Source organism: Ceratotherium simum, chromosome Y, assembly GCF_057802395.1.
Source record: "Ceratotherium simum simum isolate JZ-2026a chromosome Y, ASM5780239v1, whole genome shotgun sequence".
Taxonomy (NCBI): Eukaryota; Metazoa; Chordata; class Mammalia; order Perissodactyla; family Rhinocerotidae; genus Ceratotherium; species Ceratotherium simum.
In genome coordinates this window covers 1049293-1073126 of record NC_141941.1, presented here as the reverse complement: position 1 = coordinate 1073126, position 23834 = coordinate 1049293, and the positions used below count along the sequence as shown (strand labels likewise).

General features: G+C 47.2%; 1 protein-coding gene across 1 annotated transcript in view; it reads right to left on the bottom strand.

The window, feature by feature from the left end:
• Nucleotides 1-23834, bottom strand: part of LOC147911595 (interleukin-3 receptor subunit alpha-like) — a 62503-nt gene that overhangs the window by 4441 nt on the left and 34228 nt on the right. Inside the window, exons 11-17 of the mRNA XM_087427931.1 lie at nucleotides 16647-16765; nucleotides 12672-12784; nucleotides 12039-12176; nucleotides 11776-11954; nucleotides 6435-6550; nucleotides 3519-3545; nucleotides 1941-2055 (exon numbers count right to left, since the gene is read on the bottom strand). Coding sequence (XP_087284057.1) covers nucleotides 1941-2055; nucleotides 3519-3545; nucleotides 6435-6550; nucleotides 11776-11954; nucleotides 12039-12176; nucleotides 12672-12784; nucleotides 16647-16765 — 807 coding nt within the window. The remainder of the gene's footprint in view (nucleotides 1-1940; nucleotides 2056-3518; nucleotides 3546-6434; nucleotides 6551-11775; nucleotides 11955-12038; nucleotides 12177-12671; nucleotides 12785-16646; nucleotides 16766-23834) is intronic.

Below are 23834 nucleotides of genomic sequence, written 5' to 3'. Positions count from 1 at the left end.
TCCAACATGGCGCCTGCCTTGGCCTTTCCATGGGTACTTGTGTGTCTGTCCTGGGGGCTCCTCGCCTGCCCTCACTCTTCCTTCCAGCCGTCCCCACCTCTCCAGTCACCCAAGTATTTGCAGCTGTCTCAACAGATCAGTTGAGTCACATCAACATGCATTGATCATTTTCACCTCAATGCATTCAAAATTCGAGCTCCATCACCCAGAGAAGGATGCTCATGACCACACTGGGGGCCGTGTTTCCTACTTCCTTCCCACCACGTGCACGGGGTGAGAGTGGGGGGTCTTGGTATGACATAAGTCAGCAGGGCTGGGACTAGGAGAAGGCAAATTTTGGCATTTTATTAATCGTGCATTTTTTTTTTTGCATTAATTTGGATTTTTTAAGATGTTGCATCCAACTATTTATCTTGATGGCTGAGTTTCGGGCACCCCCATACGTTTCGTCTGGCCCCGTCTGTTCCCTAACCTGGCAAGAGACAGTCTCCCTCCAGTCCTTCCTGTCAAATCTGACTGTAGTCCCCCACCGGCCACCACCCCTTCTCTCTGGCTGGGGCCACCATCTCCTCCACGTGCAAAAGAAGAAAAGTGCTGGAGGCAGCGTGGTGATGTCATGTGGGGACTGGTCTCAGAGCGATGGCTGCAGGTCAGGGAGGGGCCCTCGGATGGAAGTGGAGGGATCGTGGAGTTGGCAACTCGACAGGCCTGCAGAGCAAGCTTCCTCCTGCCCTGGCGATCCCTTCAGTGAGGGCGGGTGGCCCCACATGCAGAACAGGGAACCAAGGGTGTCCTCCCAAAAGTCGTGTCCACGTCCTGACCCCTGATGCCTTATTTGGAAAGAGAGTGTATGAGTGTCCTGGGGCTGCCGTAACCAAGGACCACAAATGGGTGGCTTAAACCACAGACATTTATCGTCTCCCAGTCCTGGAGGCTGGACTCTGAGATCCAGGTGTCACAGGGCTGGTTCCTCCTGAGCCCTCTCTCCTTGGCGTGTAGACGCCACCTTCTCCCTGTGTCCTCACATGGTCGTCCTTCTGTGCGTGTCTGTGTCCTCATCTCCTCTTTTCATAAGGACACCAGTCCTATTGACCTCATTTTACCTTCATCGCCTCTTTAAAGACCCATCTCCACATACAGCCCCATTCTGAGGTCCTGGGGGTCAGGACTCCAACATGTGAATTTTGGGGGGACACATTCAGTCCATAACAGAGGGTCTTTGCAGATGTGATTAAGTGAAGGATGGAGAGGAGGGCATCCTGGAGGAGGGTGGCCCTAAATCCACTGACAGTGTCCTCATCAGAGACAGAAGAGGAGACACAGACACAGAGGAGAAGCCACGTGGAGACGGAGGCAGAGACGGGAGGGAGGCGGCCACCAGCCCAGGGACGCCTGGAGCCCCAGACGCTGGAAGAGGCAGGAAGGACCCTCCCCTGGAGGCTGTGGAGGGAGCGCAGCCGTGCGACCCCTTGACCTCAGGGGTAGAGGGTGAATTCCTGTGGTTTAAGCCCCCAGCGTGTGGTCTGGTGTTACAGCCGCCCTGGGACACTCACGCACATGGCCTCAGCCCGGTGACCAAGTTTCCTGCTGTGCCACCTCCAAAATGTGACATTCCTGGAGCCTGGGAGGAGGGTCCCGGTCACCTGGCTTCAGAACAGCTCAGGGAGAAACGGCAGCCCTTATCCTGGGGAAATCCTTCTAATCAGGCATGGAGCCCACACCCAGGGTGACTGGATAGAAGAGATGGACCCCATTGCCCAGCACTGAGGCCCGGGCGGCTCCTGGTGGGACAGTCTTGTTCCCTCCAGCCTCTGCCCTCCCATGGCATGAACTCAAGGTGCAGGGTCACCTGCTTTCTTCAGAGCCCTCTTTGGGGACACAGAAGCAGATAGAGCGTTCAACACACACACACACCAGGCGAAATGAAAGGCGCCACTCACCAAAGCGTTTGGGGTCACTCCACTCGCTTAGGATTTTGGTGAAGAAACTCTGGGTTCTTATCTGCACGGTGTAGGTTCCGGGATTGCTTAGCACAAAGAAGTTTTTTTTCAGGACCTGTCATTTAAAAGCAAACAAAGAGGAAAAGACCATTCCCAGTTGGTGGGGAGAGAAGAATGGGGCCCTATAAGGGGTTGAGTGGGTCCCCCCCACACTCCTATGTGGGAGCCCTCAGTGTCTTAGAAAGGGGCCTTATTCAGAAATAGGTCGATGCAGATGTCATTAGTTAAGACGATGTCAGATGGGATACAGTGGGCCTCATCCAGTGTGACTGGTGTCCTTATAAGTAAGGCAAATCTGGAGACAGACAGGCACAGAGGAATAAGGTCGTGTGCATACGGGAGGGATCCGACCGCAAGCCAAGGAGCCCCAGACCCTGGAAGAGGCAGGAAGACCCCCCCTGGAGCCTCCAGAGGGAGCGCGGCCCTGTGACACCTTATCTCAGACTTCTGTTCTCCAGGACTGGGGGAGGAGGAATTCCTGTGGTTTTAAGACATTGAGTCTGGGTTCTTGTCACGGCTGCCCCAGGGAGCTAATACAGGCCCCCCAGAGAGAGCCTGAGCAGCCCCTGTGAGGACCAGCGGGAAGACACCCAGTGCTCAGAGGGGCCCGGGCCCTGGAGCCCCCTTCCTGTCTCAGCCCAGGCTCTTGTTGCCCGAACAAAAATGTTCTTTGTAATCACTAGACAGTAAATAATCCGTGGCCACCACCAGTGAGGCCAACATCAGTAGTGCCATCTGTGGGGTGTTGTGTAGTAAATGGAGCCCTATAGGGTGTTGAGTGGTGTCCCCTCAAAAAACATATGTCCCCTGGAATCCAGGAAGGAGACCTTATTTGGAAACAGAGTCTTTGCAGACATGATTAAGTGAAGGATGGAGAGGAGGTCATCCTGAAGGAGGGTGGCCCTAAATCCAATGACAGTGTCCTCATCAGAGACAGAAGAGGAGACACAGACACAGAGGAGAAGCCGCGTGGGGACGGAGGCAGTGAGAGAGCATAGGAGAGGAGAGAGGGAAAGAGAGAAAGAAAGGATGAAAAGAGAGAGATGGAGAGTGGGAGAGAGAGATTAAGAGAGGACAGAGAGAGAGGGAAGAGGGGAGAGAGAGAGAGGCAGAGATGGAGAGAGAGTGAGTGGGGTCCATTGCCGGCGGTTATGAGATGCCTGTCCAATGCATGGACCACCTATGTGGAAATATTTGCCTCTGCTGGTCACAACGCACGGTTTTGGTGACTCCCCCACCAAATTTGGGTGCCTGGCCCAGCCTAACGAGTTTGGGGTGCGTGGCTGAACCTCCTTGGGCAGCACCAAGCAGGCAGTAGCCTCTGGGTCTATCTGCTTGGGAGCTTCATGTCAGAGTCGCTGCTTCCTCTTCCCTCAATACTGACTTTGTGAGATTGATGTACGGGTGTGTGACACCCACATGCAGAGTCTGGCATGTGGGCGCTGCTGGATGGGCAGTAATAAAAATAGCCAACTTGCACTTGCCGATGCCATATTCAGGGAGGACGGGGGCGCTCACCTGTGTTGTGTAGGCAGGATCTGTGCCCTGCAAGACAAAAACAAGAAGCAGTGGGTGCCTAATCCTGCCCCCTAAGAAAGCCCCCCCCCCACCGTTTTTCTCCAGGTGGCCCAGTGAAGCAGCAGGACTTCGGGATGCCCTGGGCAGTGATGGCATGTCAAACGGTGAGCTTAGTGGTAAAGAGCGCCTTAAGAAACAGCCTTTCCTGTGTGACTGCAGCAACGGGGGTGGGGGCCTCGTGAGTGTCCATTGACCAACAAGACGCACTGTCTCCCCAGGCTGCTTCTGGGGTGTGCCTGTGGTGGAATGGATGGGTGACAGTGCAGGGAGCTGTAGGCTGACTTGAAGCTGGGCTACGACTCTGCCTCTGGCTGCAGCAATGGCTGCACCCTCCAATCATGTAGGGGAGAAAGGAGTTTGGGTGGTATTCAGCCACAAAACACCAACACTATAAAATGCTGATTTGCTCAAAAACAGGTGGCCTTTTTTTTAGTGAATACAGCTTGTTTGAGCAGTTTCAGGTTCACAGAAGAATCGAGTATAAAATAATCAGTAATTGAGTATGAAAATAAATATAGTGCAAAAATAAATAAAAATAATAAGTATAAATTGATAATTGCATATAAAATGTTGATTAACTAAAAAATACCCAGTCTTTCTTTTCATAGAAAATTAATAGACTTTATTTTTTTTGACAAGTTTTAGGTTTACAGAAATATTGAGCATAATCACCAGTTTAGTATAAATAATAAATAAAGATAATACAGGAATAAGGAAAGAAAAATAATAAGTAAATAATTGAGTGTAAAATACCAATTATCCTAAAAATAATTGTTTTTTTAAAAATAAATAGACTTGATTTTTTGAGTAGTTTCGGTTTACGTAAAAAAATGAGCAAAAGGGGCCGGCCCGGTGGTGCAAGCAGTGGGGTGTGCGTGCTCTGCTGCGGTAGCCCGGGGTTCGTGGGTTCGGATCCCGGGCGCGCACCGATGCACCACTTGGCAAGCCATGCTGTGGTGGTATCCCATATAAAGAGGAGGAAGATGGGCACGGATGTTAGCCCAGGGCCAGTCTTCCTCAGCAAAAAGTGGAGGACTGGCAGATGTTAGCTCAGGGCTGGTCTTCCTCACAAAAAAAAAAAAAAAATGAGCAAAAGCAGTAACTGAGTATAAATAATACATAAATATATAAATAGACATAATGAATAAATAAAAATAAATAATTAAATATAAAATAGCAATTAGCTCAAAAATATTTGGTCACTTTCTTTTAATTTATAGCCTTTAATTTTTTTTTTCTTGCCTCCTCTTTTTGCTGAGGAAGACTGGCCCTGGGCTAACATCCATGCCCATCTTCCTCCACTTTATATGGGACGCCGCCACAGCATGGCTTGATAAGTGGTGCATAGGTCCGTGCCTGAGATCTGAACCTGTGAACCCTGGGCCGCCAAAGTGGAGCACGCGAACTTAACCACTATGCCACCGGGCCAGGCCCCTATAGACTTTAATTGTTTTGAGCACTTTAGGTTTATAGAGAAATTGAGTATAAAATAATCAGCAACTGAGTATAAATAATAAATATACACCAATAGGTAAAAAAATAAATATATAAGTAAATAACTGATATAAAATACTGATTAAGTCCAAAATACTTGGTCTTTTTCTAATTAATAGATTTTTTTCAGTAGTTTTAGGTTCATAGAAGAATTGAGTATCAGTACATAAATAAGTCTAAGTAAATAATGGAGTTTAGAATTCCAATTAGCTCAAAAATACTTGGTCATTTTCTTTTAATGTACAGACTTTAGTTTTTTCGGAGTAGTTTTAGGTTTACAGAAAAACCAAGTATAATCTAAACATACTTGAATGTCAATAGTAAATAAATGTATTACATAGATACATAACATAGTAAATAAATATTTGGTGGCCTTATATTGTCCTGGGTCCAGACCTAGCAAGGGAATTGCTGACTCAGTAAGATACTTTCAAAGAGTTTTCCAAAGCAGCTATACCGATTTAAATTCCCAGCAGCAGCATACGGGGGTTCCCGTCCACTCAGCCTCACCCGTGCTTGGTCTGGTCAGCTTTTCTCAATTTAGGCAATGTATTGGGTGTGAAGCCAGCCCTCGGGGTCTAGTGGTCACCCCCACAGCCCAGGTTCGTTTCCCAGCCAGGGGACCACACCACCCGTCTGTCGGTCATCACACTGTTGCAGCTGTGTGTTGCTGGGATGCTGAAAGCTATGCCACGGGGATTTCCAATACCAGCAGGTCACCCGTGGTGGACAGGGTTCAGTGGGGCTTCCAGACTAAGACAGACCAGGAAGAAGGACCCGGCACCCACTTCCAAAACACTGGCCACGAAAACCCCATGAATAGCAGCAGAGCGTTGTCTGATAGAGGCCGGAAGGGGAGAGGGTGGCGCGAAAAGACTGGGCAGGGTTCCCTCGGCTGCCCACAGGGGCGCTGGGAGTCAGATCCATTTCCGACACTAACAACAAAACAGACGTGAAGTAGTCTCTCGTTGCGTTTTGGATTTGATGACATTATCGTCTCTGATGACTAATGATGGGGGAGCATCTTCTCACCTCCTTATGGGTCATTAATATATCTCCTCTGGGCGAGTGTCTGTTTAAACCTTTTGCCCATTTTTTATAGGGTTGCCTGTCATCTTAGCATTGACTTGTGAGACTCCCTTATCTACTCGAACATAAGTCCTTCAACAGACACGTATGTACGTGTCTTCCCTTCTGTCATCTGCCTTCTCGATTTTAGCTGCGTATTTCGAACACGGGTATTTTTAGTTTTGCTAAAGCTAAATGTTTTTATGCTTCATATTTTTTGTGTCTTTTCTACCCAAAAGCCGCCAAAAGAGTACAGATTCTAGAGCAGGGACGCCAGCTGGGAGAAGCATTTACCATTTGTATTTGAAGTTCGTAGTTAAATCTTCGAGTGAAGTGGCTTGATGTTCTCCACTCCATGAGAGCGTAGGTTTTATTACACCATCCCGTGACGTTGGGTGGGCTTAATCTCTCTAGGCGAGGAAAAAAGACACTCGTATGAGCAAAGCAAGTCAAAATCAGTTTTCTGGACATACTCTTAAAATAGGCCTCCTACAAATTCAAGGGGAAAAAGGCAGGAAAATGTCATTCAAAGGTTGAAGAATAGTGAAAATATCAACAGACACGCATGACAAAATTATGTTGGGATGCGGGCACATGAAAAGATGTACAACATCACTAATTATTAGGGAAATGCAAATCAAAACTACAATGAGATATCCCCTCACACCCGTCAGCATGGGTACAATTAACAAGACAAGAAATAACAGGTGTTGGAGAGGATGTGGAGAGAAGGGAACCCTCATTCACTGCTGGTGGGAGTGCAAACTGGTGCAGCCACTATGGAAAATGGTATGGAGATTCCTCAAAAAACTAAAATAGAAACACCGTACCATCCAGCTATCTCAATTCTGGGTATTTATCCAAAGAACTTGAAATCAACAATCCAAAGAGACTTATGCACCCCTGTGTTCACTGCAGCATTATTCACAATAGTCAAGACGTGGAAGCAACCCAAGTGCCCATCCACTGATGAATGGATAAAGAAGATGTGGTATATATACAATGGAATACTACTCAGCCATAAAAAAGACAAAATCGTGCCATTTGTGACAACATGGATGGACCTTGAGAGTATGATGTTAAGTGAAATAAATGAAAACAGAGAAAGACAAATGTGGTATGATTTCACTCATATGTGGAAGATAAACAAACACATGGGTGGAGAGAATGGATTGGTGGTTGCCAGAGGGGAAGGGGCCTGAGGGGGTTGGGGGAAAGGGGGAAAGGGGCACATTTATATGGTGATGGATAAAAACTAGACTATTGGTGGTGAGCACGATGCAGACTACACAGAAACTGATATATAACAGTGTACGTCTGAAATTATACAACGTTATAAGCCAATATGACTTCAATTAATAAAAAAGATACGTTGGGATGGTTAGCCTGATTCAGCCTTGGGATTAGCTCTCAGACACCAGCATCGGGTGAGACTTGCCCCCCTGAGACCCTTCTGGAAAGGTTTTGCAGGTCTGTGTAGCTGACACCCCCCAGAACAATGCTTGTTCTTTCCCCTCTTGCCAGTTCCAGTGCCCCTCATTCAGTGTTTCTCCAGCAGACAGAGAAAGTCTGCTGTGTGCACTGTGCCCTCCCTCCTTCCCACCTGACCCGCTCTGCTCAGCCCCGGGCAGCCCGACCTGCTCCCCACCCTGCCCCAGACCATCCCACTCCCAGCACCTCAGACGAAAACTTCACTGGGCGGCTTCTGCCCTGCCCCAGACTCCCCCCCCTTGGCTGGGACACAGCCTGCTCTAGATGTCCGGACCGCCTGCCTTCTCTCCTTCCCTAGACCCGTGCCTGCTGGAGCTGGCTCCTCCCAGGACCCTCCTGCCCCCCTTCCCTGTGCTTCCCCAGGGCTCTGCCCTGCCCCTCCCTCGGGTCCCCCTCCCCTGCCGCCCAGGCTCCATCAGGTTTCTGTGGGACCACGTCCCCACATGCACTGGCAGGCCTGACCCCACCAGGAGCCCAGCCCTGTCCCCACCTGCCTGCTCGGAGTCTCACCTGGACCCTGCAGGAAGTCCAAGCTCCCTGTGGGGTGATTCCCAGGTGTGGGTGCCCTGGCCCCTCCCTCTCATCCACCGTCCCCTCCTCCCCCTCCTCCCCCTCCTCCCTCTCCTCCACCGTCCCCTCCTCCCTCTCCTCCTCCGTCCCCTCCTCCCTCTCCTCCTCCTCTCCCGTCCCCTCCTCCTTCTCCTCCACCATCCCCTCCTCCTCCTCTCCAGTCCCCTCCTCCCCCTCCTCCTCCGTCCCCTCCTCCCCTCCTCCCTCTCCGCCTCTTATCCTTCTCCGTCCCTCCCCTCTCCCTCCTCCCCTCCTCCCTCACTTCCTCCTCCTCCCCTCCCTCCTCCTCTCTCCCATCTTGTCTCCATCAGTGCCCTCATCCTGCACCCAGCCTCCCCAAATTCCAGCTTGAGATCCACCTTCAGTCCCTCCGTCTGTCTCGCAGCATCTGCAGAACCAATCCGCAATTCCACCCCAGGAAATACTCTCAGAACTGGCTCCCCTCCCTCCTCCCTGCAGCCCTCCAGGCCCTGGCCGTCTGTTGCCATGTCTGCAGCAGGAGCCCCAGCATCTGAGGTTCTCCCTGGCCTGCTTGGGGGCAGGGAGGGGAGACTAGGAAGGGAGGGATGCCCCAAAAGGCAGCCGGATCAGTCCTGGTGGGGAAGGCCCCAAGACAGCCCAGACACACCTGCTGGGAACCACCCCAGCCTAGGGCTAGGGAGCGGGTATCCACCAGCCTCCTCCAGCTTCACCTGATGGTGGCACATCCGGGCCTGCCCATGGGCTGCAAAGGCTCTAGTCACCATCTAATGCTCTCATGTAGAGTCGCAGGTGTGGCCCTTGGAAGCCAGTGTCTCTGTGTGCGAGGAATGGTGAGGGCTGGAGGAAATGGGTAGGTTCCTTCTAAAGAGCCCTACAGTGGGTCGAAGGGTGGCCCCCAAAAGGCACATCCACGTCACTCCTGTGAATGGGACCTTACTTGGAAATGGGGTCTTTGCAGATGTGATTAAGTGAAGGAGGAGATGAGGTCATCCTGGATGAGGGTGACCCCAAATCCAATGACAGTGTCCTTATCAGAGACAGAAGAGGAGACACAGACACAGAGGAGAAGCCATGTGGAGACGGAGGCAGAGATGGGAGGGAGGCGGCCAATAGTCCAGGGACGCCTGGAGCCCCAGAAGCTAGAAGGGGCAGGAAGGACCCTCCCCTGAAGCCTCTGGAGGGAGCACAGCCCTGCGACCTCTTCATCTCAGATGTCTGGTCTCCACAACTGGGGGAGCAGGAATTCCTATAGTTTAAGCCCCCCAGTTTGTGCTAATTTGTTACAGCAGCAGCTGGAACTAACCAACCCCAGGACCCAAGTCCCCGGTATCAATGGGCAAGAGCTGTCCTACTGTTCATCAACCCACCCCTCCATGCCTGTCCACGCACAGAGGTGTGTGTGACGGATATCCTTGCACAGGGCCCCACACTTGGGTTAATGCTTCCCTGGCGCCATCTTGAAATTGTTAATAATATCATATTAATCTCCCTGGTAACAAAGTATCACAAGCTGGTAGCTTGAACAATAGGAATTTATTCTCTCCCAGGTCTAGAGACCAGAAGGATGGGCAGTGTTGGCTTCTTCTGGAGGCTCTGACAGAGAATCTGTCCCATGCCTCTTCCCCAGTTTCTGGTGGATGCTGGCCATCCTTGGCTGGAGACACATGACCTACATCTCTGCCTCCATCTGCCCACAGCCTTCTCCTCTCTCTGTGTGTCTGGTGGCCACTGGCCATCCTTCATGCTCCTTGGCTGTAGCCCCATCACCCATGTCTCTGCCTCCATCTGCCCATGGCCTTCTCCTCTCTCTGTGTGTCTGGTGGCCACTGGCCATCCTTGGTGCTCCTTGGCTGTAGGCCCATCACCCACATCTCTACCTCCATCTGCCCAGGGCCTTCTCCTCTTTCTGTGTGTTTGGTGGCCACTGGCCATCCTTCATGCTCCTTGGCTGTAGACCCATCACCCATGTCTCTACCTTCATGTCCCCATGGCCTTCTCTTCTCTGTGTGTCTGATGGCTACTGGCCATCCTTCATGCTCCTTGACTGTAGACCCATCACCCATGTCTCTACCTCCATCTGCCCATGGCCTTCTCCTCTCTCTGTGTGTCTGGTGGCCCCTGGCCATCCTTAGTGCTCCTTGGCTGTAGACCCATCACCCATGTCTCTACCTGTATCTGCCCACGGCCTTCTCCGCTCTGTGTGTCTGGTGGCTATTGGCCATCCTTGGTGGGTGTAGACCCATTACCCATGTCTCTACCTCCATCTGCCCACGGCTTTCTCCTCTCTCTGTGTGTCTGGTGGCCACTGTCTATCCTTGGTGCTCCTTGGCTGTAGACCCATCACCCATGTCTCTACCTCTATCTCCCCAAGGCTTTCTCCTCTCTCTGTGTGTCTGGTCACTTCTGGCCATCCTTGGTGGCTGTAGACCCATAACCCTGATCTCTGCCTCCATCTCCCCATGGCCTTGTCCTCTCTCTGTGTGTCTGCCTCACTGTCTCTTTTCTTCTTCTTATAAAGACAGCTGTCATAGTGGATTAGGACCCAACCTATCACATATGTATACACTCCACTTCCTCATAAGGTTGCAGTCACAGGAGCCAGGATGTGCACAGATCATTTTGGGGGACACAGTTCTACCCACAACAAGTGTCTTTGCCTCTGTGTTTTCTTTTGTGAAGCCTGATGGGAAAATGGGGCATGCACTGGGGGTCTGGAGCCTCAGCTCATGAGGTGCCACCTCCCCATGGGCTCTCGGACACCCACTGCCCCGGTGACCGCTGTCACCCCCACCCCTGCTGGGAGCCGGGGCGTGGGAGCCGGGGCGGCCGAGGTGGGAGCATGCACTGAGTCGCAGGCAGACCCTCAAACTGTGGGTCTGTACTTCCAGTGAGCTCCCGTGTCTGAGGGATCTCAGCTTCACACGGACGCAAATGAAACACAGCAGGTCAGCTCAAGAGTGGAGACCACGGACCAAGGAGAAGTCCCCTCAAGCTTTTTAAGCAAGAGGCCCCACACTTTTCCTCTGCACCAGCCTCTCAATTCAGTAGTCAGCGATGAGCTTCCTTACTCCATGTGGACCGGCTGGGGCTGGGCCTGGTTTTGTGGGGCTTGAAGCTGTCACAGTTTGGGGGGAGGGTCTAGTTACAGAAAATAATACCAACATAGTTTTCTAAGAGGGTTTTGTGTTATAAAATCCCATCGTCATGTGAACACAGGGCCCTGGGAGGGGCTCCCCCAGCCTCATGGTGAGTCCAGCCCCAAAGGGGGCTGTGCGGCCATCCTCTACGTGTGAGATGGAAATACTCTAAATGCAAGGAGGTGACTTCCTTAGGGGCTTGAACACAGAGCAGCTGCTACGAGCTAAATACGCGGGTCCCGCAAATTCACATGTGGAAGCCCTGACCCCCAGTGGGATGGTGTGAGGAGGTGGGGCCTCTGGGGGGCGACTGGGGTTAGACGAGGTCACGAGGGTGTCTGTTGTTGCAGCCGCCCCGTCTCGGGTATTTTGTTACAGCTGCCGAGCCGAGACAGCAGTAGCATCTCATAACCAAGGTTGGGAACGTGAGGGAAGTGTCCCCAGTCGTCACTCACCAATTTCCGATAATTCTTCAAAAATCTCAGAGCAGGGGATTCTGGAGCCTCGGCTGGTGCCATTCACCAAGAACCGGTAGAAATGGTCAGAGAATCTGGAGACGTCATCGAAATGACACCAGGTGTGTGTCCCCCGCTCGTCCGCTCTGTAACGTGCACACTGCCACTCCTCGTGGGTCCTGCAGCGAGTAGGCACGGCCAGGAGTGACCCGGGCTCTCCCCCGAGCCCGGGAGAGCCCGGCCGCGCCCGAGGCCACACTTACTTCAGGTCCTCCACGTAGAGGCGATACTGGACGTCGCTGGGGGCCTCCCTGCCCACCGTCCAGCTGCACGTCAGGAAATCCACGTCGTGAACCCAGCACTTCAGGTTCTCGGCAGCTGCCCCAGGCTTCCCTTCTGGGCTTGCAAAGAAGGGGAAAGAAAAAGGAGTCCCTTTCTAGGGCGACGTTATGATGGAGATCCTTGTGAATTCACACACCGTTGCAAGAAATAAGACAGAGACATCCCACGTCCCCTTTATGGAATGTCCCCAATGATGGCACCTCGCAAAACGGTAGGACCATCTCTTAACCAGGAAGTTGACACACATACATGCAACATACAGGACATTTGCATCCCCCATGTGGATCCCCCATCCTTTATAACCTCACCCACTCCCCTCCCGCCCCCAGCCCTGCCAACCACCCATCTGTCTTCCATTTCTACGGACTTATCACCTCAAGAAGGTCACAGGAATAAAATCACACGGCACACGCCTCTCTCGGTGTGTGTATTTCTCACTCGGTGCGCGTCCCTGCAGATCCGGCCGAGTTAAAAGTAATTACTTTCATACTGAGAAGACGCACGGATGACTGACACCAAAGCAAACCCAGAAAGAGCGTTTTCCGTCACCTTGCTCGGGGTACAAAATCGACGTCGAGAAGCTCTGACCGCTGGTGACGTTGACCGTGTAGTTCTTTGCTTTGCATGAGGGAAGCGCACGAAACTCACAATAGCGGTTGTTTTTTGCCTAAGATGGATAGGGTCATTGATTAGTTGTTTAGAGAACAGACCTAGTCAGATATTGATAATATTTAGGTTTCTTTAAAAAACTGCAGTTCTATGAAATCGACAATCCAAAGAGGCTTATGCACCCCTATGTTCATTGCAGCATTATTCACAATAGCCAAGACATGGAAGCAATTCAAGTGCCCATCAACGGATGAATGGATAAAGAAGATGTGGTATATGTATATACAATGGAATACTACTCAGCCATAAAAAAGACAGAATCGCCCCATTTGCAACAACATCAATGCATCTTGAGGATATGATGCTAAGTGAAATAAGCCAGACAGAAAAAGACAAACCCCGCATGATTTCGGTCATATGTGGAAGATGAACTTACACATGAACAAGGAGAACAGATTACCGGTTACCAGAGGGGAAGGGGATTGGAGGGTGAAAGGGGTAAAGGGGCACATGTGTATGGTGACGGATGAAAACTAGACTATTGGTGGTGAGCACGATGCAGTCTACACAGAAACTGATATATAATGATGCACATCTGAAATTACACAATGTTATAAGCCGATATGACCTCAATAAAATAAATTTTAAAAAACCCAACTGTAGTTCTTGCCAGGTTGATCTACAGATTCAATGCAATTCCTGTCAAAATCCCAGCAAGTTGTTTTGTGGATATAGACAAGCTGGAAACAGTAAATAAATCAGTGGTTCCCAGGGGTTGGAGGAAGGAGGGAGGGATGAACAGGCAGAGCACAGGATTTTTTTTAGGGCAGTTAAACTCTTCTGTATGAAATATGTGGTTATGCACTTGCCAAAACCCACAGAATGTCCAACGCCAAGAGTGAACCCTCATGTAAACTACGGACTCTGGGTGACGATGACATGTCCATGTAGTTTCATCAACTGTGACAAACGGACCACCTGGTGGGGGTGTTTATAATGAGAGAGGCTGTGCATGTTGGGGAGGGGGGCAGGAGTATGTGGGAAATCGCTGTACCTTCCTCTCAATTTAGCTGTAAACTTTAAATTGCTCTAAAAAACGAAGTTTAGTGGCCGGCCCGGTGGTGCAAGCAGTTAAGTGCGCATGCTCCGCTGCGGTGGCCTGGGGTTCGCCGGTTCGGATCCCGGGCGTGCACCAATGCACCGCTTGTCAAGCCATGCTGTGGCGGTGTCCCATATAAAGTAGAGGAAGATGGGCACGATGTTAGCCCAGGGCCAGTCTTCCTCAGCAAAAAAACGAGGAGGATTGGCATGTTGTTAGCTCAGGGCTGATCTTCCTCACCAAAAAAAAAAAAAAAGAAGTTTATTAATTTACAAAAAGTATAGAAAAAGTTGTATACAAATAATTCCATTTATGTATTAATAGAGAGAGATGATGCTTTTTCTAAGAATACAGTGATAAAAGAATTGCAATGGAAAAGATGGAAAAATTGTTTTAAAAAAGTGAAAACTTCTGTGAAACAAAGATTAAAGAAAAACGTAGTGGAAAGTGTTGATCCAAATGATGACATATTCTAGCTTCATACCTGCATTATATAATAAATTAATATAAATACAGAACACCAAGACCCAGACGGATTCGTAGGCAGAGTCTTCATGAAATAAAGGAGAGCCATGTAGAGTGAACCACATCTACGAAAGATTCACCCAGACTGGTTGTGAAATGCGTCTGAAGCTCGGGAAAATGTGCACTCTTGTGCATTTTTGATGCTGCTATAAAGCTTTCTCAGATAATTCATGTTAAGACTCATCACATATTCCCTATCTTTTGTCCCAGGAATCCAGCTCTGAAAATTTATCTAAAAGAAAGTTTACAATGACAAACTATGGGGGCAAAATGATGTTGTCCCCTCCTGCCTTAGCTCTGCGGGGCACTGTCTCTGAGACCAGCCGTCAGCCCGAGGACGCTGGCCTTCGTGGATGGACATGGTGGAGGACGCCAGTCCAAGCGAAAGAGACCCAAAGGTCCTAGGACACACTTTGCAGGATGCCTTAATGTTTTCAAAGGCGACGTAGCCATTTGACCCAGAGTGTGATGTTAAAGTGTGATGGATATAAGAAAAATGGGGCAAACAGATAAAGACCATTCGCAAAAAGGAAATTGTTAAATTCAGGAGAAACAAACACTTGTGCAGGAAGGGGAAAATATTCATAGTTAACCACATGGCACGGTGGTGACTAGCATCACAAACAAGAAAATAAATACGTGTTTATTGAGGGAGAGGAGAAGGAGAACGAATGGAGGATGGGAAACACGTGAGAGATGAGTTAGGCAGAGGAAACAGAGATCGAAGCCTCGTGTTCCTTAGGAGAAAAGCCACAAATTTTGCCTAAACTGAAAGAGTCAAGAATTTGCGACACCAGCGTGTTATATAGAGACGTGGAGGTATACCGCAACAGAATCGGGTTCAAGAAGGTGAAAGGGATGTGTCTGGGGAGCCACCTTGAGAACTGGGTGGTCCCTGTCCTCACGAGAGCTAGCTGTGGCCCCCACCTCGTGAGCATGGGGACGCGGCAGACGAGGGAATCACAAGAGAGTCCGATATTTGGAAAGAGTCCTGCGTATTTTCTTCTACTCCTTCAACAGTTAGAAAAACATCTAGATCTTTAATGCTTTTAATTTCCCTTGGCTTATGGGGTAAAGTAGGCATCAACTTAATTTTAGTCCCTTCTGGATATTGTACTGGCACCATTTATTAATAGTCCCTCATCTCTCCACTGATTTGAAATCTCATCTTAATGACATAGAAAATTCCCCCAAATGCCTGTTTCTGTTTCTAAACTATAATCTTTACTCTATTTATCGTTTAATTCATTTGTCCACTCTCATGTCAACACTCACCCACAGGGTGATTGAAGCTTCTCGGCCCATTTTGATATGTGGGAGGGTCAGTCCCTGATCACTAGCCGCCTTCATCTAAATCTCTTAGGTTCTTCTTCAGCAACTGTTGTTCCAGATAGAGTGTGGGGTCAACTTGCCAAGCTCCATGAACACCCCATTGGGGTTTGTCATGGAGTGGATTGAGTCCCCCGAAATTTGTATGTTGATATTCTAACCTCCAATGGGGCTGTATTTGGAGATGGGTCTTTAAAGAGGTGATGAAGGTAAACTGAGGTCGTGAGGGTGGGTCCTGATCCAATAGGACTGGTGTCCTTATGAGAAGAGGAGATGAGGACACAGACACACAGAGGGACGACCCTGTGAGGACACGGGGAGAAGACGGCATCTACACGCCAAGAAGAGAGGCCTCAGGGGAACCAACCATTGATCTTGGCCTTCCAGCCTCCAGGAATAAATTCCTGTTGTTTAAGACCCCAGTCTGGGATTCTTCATTCTGGCAGCTCTAGCAGACCAATCCAGGGCTGTGTTTTGGGGTGGGTTAAATCAAGAGTAATTTGAGGAAACAAGTTTATTCTGAAGGAAGTGATGGATGCTTCTACCTCATGAGGCACTTTGAGTTGTAAGTGGTTTGGATTCCCACCACGGCTTGCCCATGCAATCTGTCACAGTTCTCAAGACCTCGGAAGCCAGGAAAGGACACAGCGGGGGAGTCGGATGGGGGTTGGCAGGTGATGAGGGGAACAGTGATTTCTGAGCGTGCCCTCTTGGTCGGGCTTGGTCGTCTTCCTGCCGTATCTCAGCCCATTTTCACATCAATCGTCTCATGTGGGTACCATCTTAGGCGTCTGACAGATGAGGAACCCTGAGCCACGGGGTTGCCTGCAATCAAGTCACCCCACATTCTACAGAACCCGGGTCTCTGTGGTGCCAGAGACGGACTTAACCTTTGGACTCTGCTGGTGTCAGATTACTGAAAGAGAGGGAAATGTCTACCACGCTACACACAGCGAATATGGCTTACCTTTATGGGATAATTTGGATTTTCAACACACTTAATTTCAGTAACATTTCCATTGAGGTCCCAGGTCAATCTTCGACTTCTCGGCTCCATCCTTAAGTTCTTAATTGGTGAGTTTGCATCTGAAATGTTTATGGGTTAGAGTCAGGAGACACTCAAGATACTTAAACCAGTATCTCGATGGGAATGCCTTTCTCCCACTGAGTTGGCCTGTATCCTTGGGAAGTGGAGCTCTACACAGACGAGAAAGCCCCAGGAGCTGGCAGAGGCCGTGAAGCAATACTGCCTTATTGATCTCACGAGCTCAATGATAGAAAAAACAAGTCAGAAAAGCAGACCCCCTCTGCCATCCCTGTTCATGCAAAATTCACCTTCCGTGACCAGGTATCTCACAGAACGTTTTTCTCGCTGAGAACAAATTCTGGCTTGGCTATCCAGCTCAGAGTCTCCTATCCAGACTGGGATTTTGGTATGGCTTGCAAATTGCAATAATATATATATATATTTTGCTGTACTTCATAAAATATGAGGCCCAATAATTACGCGGTGATATTCATTTTCTTACCTAGTTTACAGACTGTTTGGGCAATCCTAATATTGTTGGGAAATCTCCCAGAGTACATACGTTTGATTAAGTTTTGAAATGTAACCAAAGCATATATTTCTGTGCCACAGTGTCGACGTGGAAGGAGATCGCAGGACTCAATGTATTTTGTCAATGACTCGCTTAACAATGTAGGAGGTGTTACTCAATCACATTGTGCCAATAACTCAAAGCTATAAAGGTACATCGGATGCTTTTTCAGGTTTTGTCTGTGACCCTTCATTTGGAGGACTTAGAGAAAATGACTGTTTATAAACTTTTATACAGTTTACAAACTGTAAGTCCCATGATGCGTTATCAAGATCAATAACCTAGTTGGATGAGCAAGACCGAACCCTATGAATATCTGGGTTTCTGGCATTATATTCTCCTAACCTAATTTATTCCTTAAAAAAACTCATCTGGGAAATTGCTTATAAGTTGAACATGTCATTTTTAATGGATTATTATGCCTCAAAATTTACATTCCCCTCTGCCAAAAAACACTACATATCATTAAAACAGATATGAGTGATGTTCTAGTAAATATTAGTTTTAGCATGCTTTTATCATATTTGAGGTTATTTCTCTAAATACTACACTTATATAAGTAATAAAAATATTACATTTTATTTTTATAAATACTATATTTATATAAATAAAAATACGTATGTATATATATACACATATATATAGTGTAAAATGACATAAAAAGGGAGTTTCTTGTCATTAATTATTCAATAAAGTCCACCTATGCTCTTTCAGAGTGGTTATTCTCCACCCAATTATGGTTGTGCTCACAAATAAAACATTTTAATAAAAAAGAGAAAAAGAAAATCTGTAAAGACAAATGCAACAAAATCAATGCAAATATGCACGAGATTGTCTCCTGCAACACACTCACCGTTCTCCAGTGTTCTGAAAGAAGAGAATGAAGAACTAGTGTTCTCCATTCTGAGACACTTTTAAAAGCTATAGATGATGGGAAATACTCTTCCAGTCATGATAAAGTAGCTAGTCTCACATTTATCTCTCATCATAAGCAACTGCAAATCTGGGCAAAATACATAAATCGACTCCTTTCAGATGTTGGATAAGAGGCAATGCAGGACTCTGAAAACTACTTGTGAAGAAATGACTTGACACTCTGAGCTGAGCAATCCTGAGAGTTAATTTGGAGGTGGGAGACATTCAAGTCCCAACCAGACAGGGTGGAGATTCCTTGCTAAATACAAAAGGCGTTAGTAGAGACCCCAGAAAAGTACGCCTTTGTGTCAGGGAGAAACAAGTGCCAGCTAAAGCTACTCCAGACTCACCCTGAAAAAGCTTTAAAACAAGGATCCGCCAATAAAATAATCGGCTAACAAAACAAACTCAACGTCTTTAAAGGAAGACCAAAACACCAGGCTGTCACCAACCCATCATTTACAACATGCAGCACCCAATGAAAAGTTATTCGATATACAGAGAAGCAGGAATGTGCTTCCTGTGCCCAGGAAGAAACATCAGTCCATAGAAAGAGTCTCATAAATGACAGACGATGAAGTTAACAGATGAGGATGTTACAATAGCTGTTGTAAATATGTTCAAGGACTTAAAGGAAAAGATGAACACAGTGCAGTGAGGAATGGAAGATACAAAAAAAGAAAGAACCAAATAGAACTTCTAGAGGTAGAACATAGAACATCTGAAACGAAAAACTCCCTGCATGGGCTTAAATCAGATGAGACCCTGAAGAAGAAAAGGTCGGTGAACTTGAAGACACAGCAATAGAAAGTGTCCACGCTGAAGACCCAAGAGAAAAAAGATGGAGACTCAAGGGAAAAAGGCTGACAAATGACAACCTCAGTGACTTGTGTGACAATACAAAGTGGGTGAGCGTATACTTGTCTGGGGCCCAAGTGGGTGAGAAAAATATTTGAAGCAATAGTGGCTGAAAATTTTCCGAACCTAATACAATTATAAACCCGTGGATCCAGGAAGCTCAGAAGCCCTACACAAGATACACACACAGAGACACACAGACAGACACGTACCAACAAAAAACAAACAAATTCCAAGAGACATCACAATCAAATTGCATAAAAAAAGAGTGGCGTAAAGAAAATCTCAAAGACTACCAGAGGAAAAAAGACACAGTACATATTAGAGAACAAAGATAAGAATTATCGCTGATTTCTCAGTAGAAATAGTGGAAAACAGAAGAAAGGAGAATGACATCTCTAAATGCTGGAAGAAAAATAACCATCACAAAATCCCCTGCTGACCTAGCATTTTATATCTAGCAAGAAATGGAGGGTGAAGTAAAGCCATTTTTAGGCTAACAAAAACTGAAAGAATTTCTTGCCGGAATACCAGGTCTATAAGAAATGTTAATGGAGACTCTTCCAGCTGAAGGAAAATAACACCAGAGGGAAACTCAGACCTGCACAAAGAAATGCAAAAAGAAAGTGAACAGGAATACACAGGGAATGTCCACCAAAATAGTAAATGTGTAGGTAAACATATAAACCTTTTTCCTCATTTATAATATTTAAACAAGGTGATTGTTTAAAATAAAAATAATCACAGTGTATTGTGGGCTTTACAAGATGTGTACAAGTAAAATGTGTGACAGAGCATGAAGGATGACATGAGAAGTAAAAGTATACCGTTTCAAGGTTCCTACATCAAATGTGAAGGAGAATAACATTTGAAGATAGAATGTGATCGACTAATGGAGCACACTTTAAACCCAAAGGAACCACAAAATCAGTGAAAGAAAGAGGGACAGCCAAAAAGCCAATGGAGGAAAAAAAACTGAACACTAACAAATAGTTAATTGGAAAGAAGTCAGGAAAAGAGGGGGAAAAAAAACAAAGAAAAACTGAGAAAAATAGCAAACAAGTAGCAAAATGGTAGAATTAAACCCAACCATATTAATAATTACATGTAAATGGTCTAAACACTCCAATGGAAAGAAAAATTTGTCAGACTCGATTAAAAAAGTACCCCACAGTATGCTGTCTGCAACAAAGGTACTTTAAATATAGTTTAATTTAAAATAATAGAAAAGCACATTTTATGGAAACTCTAGTCATATAAAACCTGGAATTGCTATGTTAATACAAGTCAAAATAAACTTCAGGACCAGGAGTATTTCCAGGGATAAAAATGGACCTTTCCAAATGATAAAATGGCCACTTCATCCTAGTATGTATGCTCCTAATAACAAAGCTTCAAAACACGTAAGGCATAAGCATAACCCCCCTCTCAAATAGATAGAATAAATAGAAAACAGTAAGTCTACAGAGGACTTGATAAAAAATATCAATCAATTTGACCTTATTGATGGAACAGCATAGTCCATAAGGGCAGAATGCATATTTTTACCAGTTGCACAGGGAAGATTAATTAAAATAGACCACGTACTGGGATGTGAAAGAAGTCCTTGTACATTCTAAAAGATTTAAATCATTCACAGTATATTCTCTGACTACAATAGGATTAAATTTGAGATCAATAAAAAAAATCTGGAAAATACCAAACATATACAAATGAAACAACACATTTCTAAATTACCACATGGGTCATAGAAGAAATCACAAGGAAATTTAGAAAATGTTTTGAACTAAAGAAAAATGAAAACAACAAAAAAAAGTGGGGTGCAGCTATAGAAGTGCTCAGAAGGAAATTCGTAAGATTTCATGTTTATGGCAGAAAAGAAGAACAGTTTAAATTCAGTAATCTAACTTTCCATATTAACAAGTTAGAGAAAGAAGAGGAAAGTAACCTTAAAAGAAATTAAACCTAAAAAAGCTTCCCTAAAATAATAAAGAGAATAAAAATCAATGGAAAAGAAAATGGAAAAACTATATAGATAGTGAGGAAAACCGAAAGCTGGTTCTATGCAAAAACAATATAATTCAAATACCTCGAGCTGGGCTGATCAAGAAAAAAAAGAAAGGGGAAAAATGACCAATTTTAGGAATGAAAGAAAGGACAATGATACAGATCCTGTAGATTCTGAAAGACTAATAAGGGGGCGGTTTGAACAAATTTATGCCAATGCATTCAACAACAGAGCACAAGAACAAACTTCTTGAAAGACACAAATTAACAACACTGACGCGAGAAATACAAAATCTGAATAGCCCAATAAATACTAAAGGGATAGAAGATGTAAGGAAAAGCCTTCCCATCAAGAAAGCACATATAACTTTGCTGGCGAATTCTATGAGACATTTAAGGAAGAAATCGTATCAACGTGCACAAACTTTCAGAAGAGAAAAGCAGGGAAACATTTTCTGACTCATTTTATGGGTCCAGCGTTATCCCGATACCAAAATCAGACAAAGACGTTAAAGGTAAACCAGAGTCCAATATCCCTTATAAACGTAGACACAAAATTCCTTCACGAAATATCGGGAAATAAAATCCAGCAATAAATAAAACTAGTAATAATACCTCCTGAGCCGAGAGGTTGATTCCAGGAACGCAAGGTTGTCTTAACCATCCATACCATTCACCCTATTAACAGCAAACTGATGATCTTATCAAGAGACAGAAGCAGAAAAGAAATTTAACACCCATTTGGGATTAAAAACACAGGAAACTGGGAATGGAAGAAAACTTCCTTACCCTGAGGAAAGAAATCTATGACAATCCTTGAGCTAATTCAGACTCAATGGTGGAGGACTAACCACTTCTCCTTAAGACTCGAACAACTCACTTCCTGCCTGTGGTCAGTGATTCTAGAACACCCCCGGGCCTGAAGTGACCACAAACATGGCGGCATCCTCTGCCCTGGGTCAGGAGGGCAGACGAAGACAGGCACTGGGAGAGGAGTCCAGTTGATACTGGGACCTGGGGCACGGGGGCCCCTCCCAGACCTCCTGAGTCTCTTGTTGTTGGGTGTGGGCTGAATTGTGTCCCCCTCAAATTCATGCTGGGTCCCTAACCCCCAGGACCTCAGAATGGGACCGTGTTTGCAAACAAGTTCTTTGCAGACGTGATTGAGTGAAGGATGGAGATGAGCTCATCCTGGAAGAGGGTGGCTCTAAATCCAGTGACAGTATCGTCATCAGAGACAGAAGAGGAGACACAGACACAGAGGAGGAGCCACGTGGAGACGGAGGCAGAGATGGAGGGAGGCGGCTACCAGCCCAGGGACGCCTGGAGCCCCAGACGCTGGAAGAGGCAGGAAGGACCCTCCCCTGGAGCCTCCGGAGGGAGCGCGGCCCTGCGACCGCTTGACCTCAGACGTCTGGTCTCCAGGACTGAGAGAAATAAATGTCTGTCATTTAAGTCTGGTATTTTGTTACGGCTGCCCGAGCTGACAAAGACAGCAGCCCCAGGAGACTGATACACCCCCCACCCCACCCCACCCCACAAAACACCCGAATTCCACTATGATTTGGGGAAAGAATGAACTTCTAAAAGGTTACAAGATATCGAGACTGTTACTGCAACTCAAGTCATTGAGACCCTGGGGATGGCTGGGTAGCTCGGGAGCGGGCTACAGAACCTCGGTCCACGCCTGCATATTGTGGGACCTGAGGTTAGACTGCCGTGAAGATCATCCAGTTGGACCCTCTCATGTCAAATCTCTGTGCCCACAGAGCCGAGAGCTTCCCCGGGGTCCCTGCCACCTCGGGGACCCTCCTCAAGCAGCCGGCTGGCGTCCCCTGGGATATTCTCTGCCCCACGTCCATCAGCCGCAGCTGTCACTCAAGGGCAGCCGGACACTGACAGCCGGAAATGGGCCTGGACCGCTCAGGGATCTTAGTCATCCTTTTCCACCTTATTAGTCCGTGTTACTATTGAATCTCATTATCTTTCATTAAATCGTCATGACGATTAAATCTGCTGCGAGCTTCACGGAAAGCAAGGAAATCCTAATTGGCTCCGTCTGTCAATCTCCATCATGCAAGGGAGAAAAACAGGATGGACTTGCCCCCAAAACATGTTGCCTTTCGGGTTTAAAAAAAAATGTCTCCTTTAGGAGATTTGAACTACGCATTTATCCCCCCAGGGAAAGCAAGACTCGTAAAGACGCCCAGGACATTGGATGGATCCTGAAGGGGACCCGAAGGCTGCAACCTTTCTCTGACTGGGCACAGACTGTGGCCTCCGTCCTTGGTCACGGAGGGAACACACTGCCTATCCAGGTGGCTGCTCTGGCTGGCCGAGGCGCGGTCATCCGAAAACACAGTGGTTTCTGCAGATGAGTGACGTCGACGTCCCAGGCTGCCTGGCTTAGGGCCGAAGTGCCATTTCCTGGCACAGAGAGAGCTTGGCGCTCTGTGGTTCTAATGGGATTTTGCATGGGCTTAAAAACAAGAAAGCAACTTGTTTGAACTTAATCAGATCTGCAAAGACCCTATTTCCAAGTAACTCACATCTCTAGGTTCTGAAGGTTAGGACATCAACATATGAATTTGGTGGGGACGCAATTCAGCTCATAACCATGGGCTTTCCAACGACCCCACCCAGGAATAGGATGATACAGGTGGAACACAATTTCCTACCGGAATAATAATCCTGGGTGAAGGCAAGCGATCGGTCCTGGCGCCCAAGCTACATCCAAAGACCCGGCATCTTGAGAGTATCAACCTCAAGATTCCGGC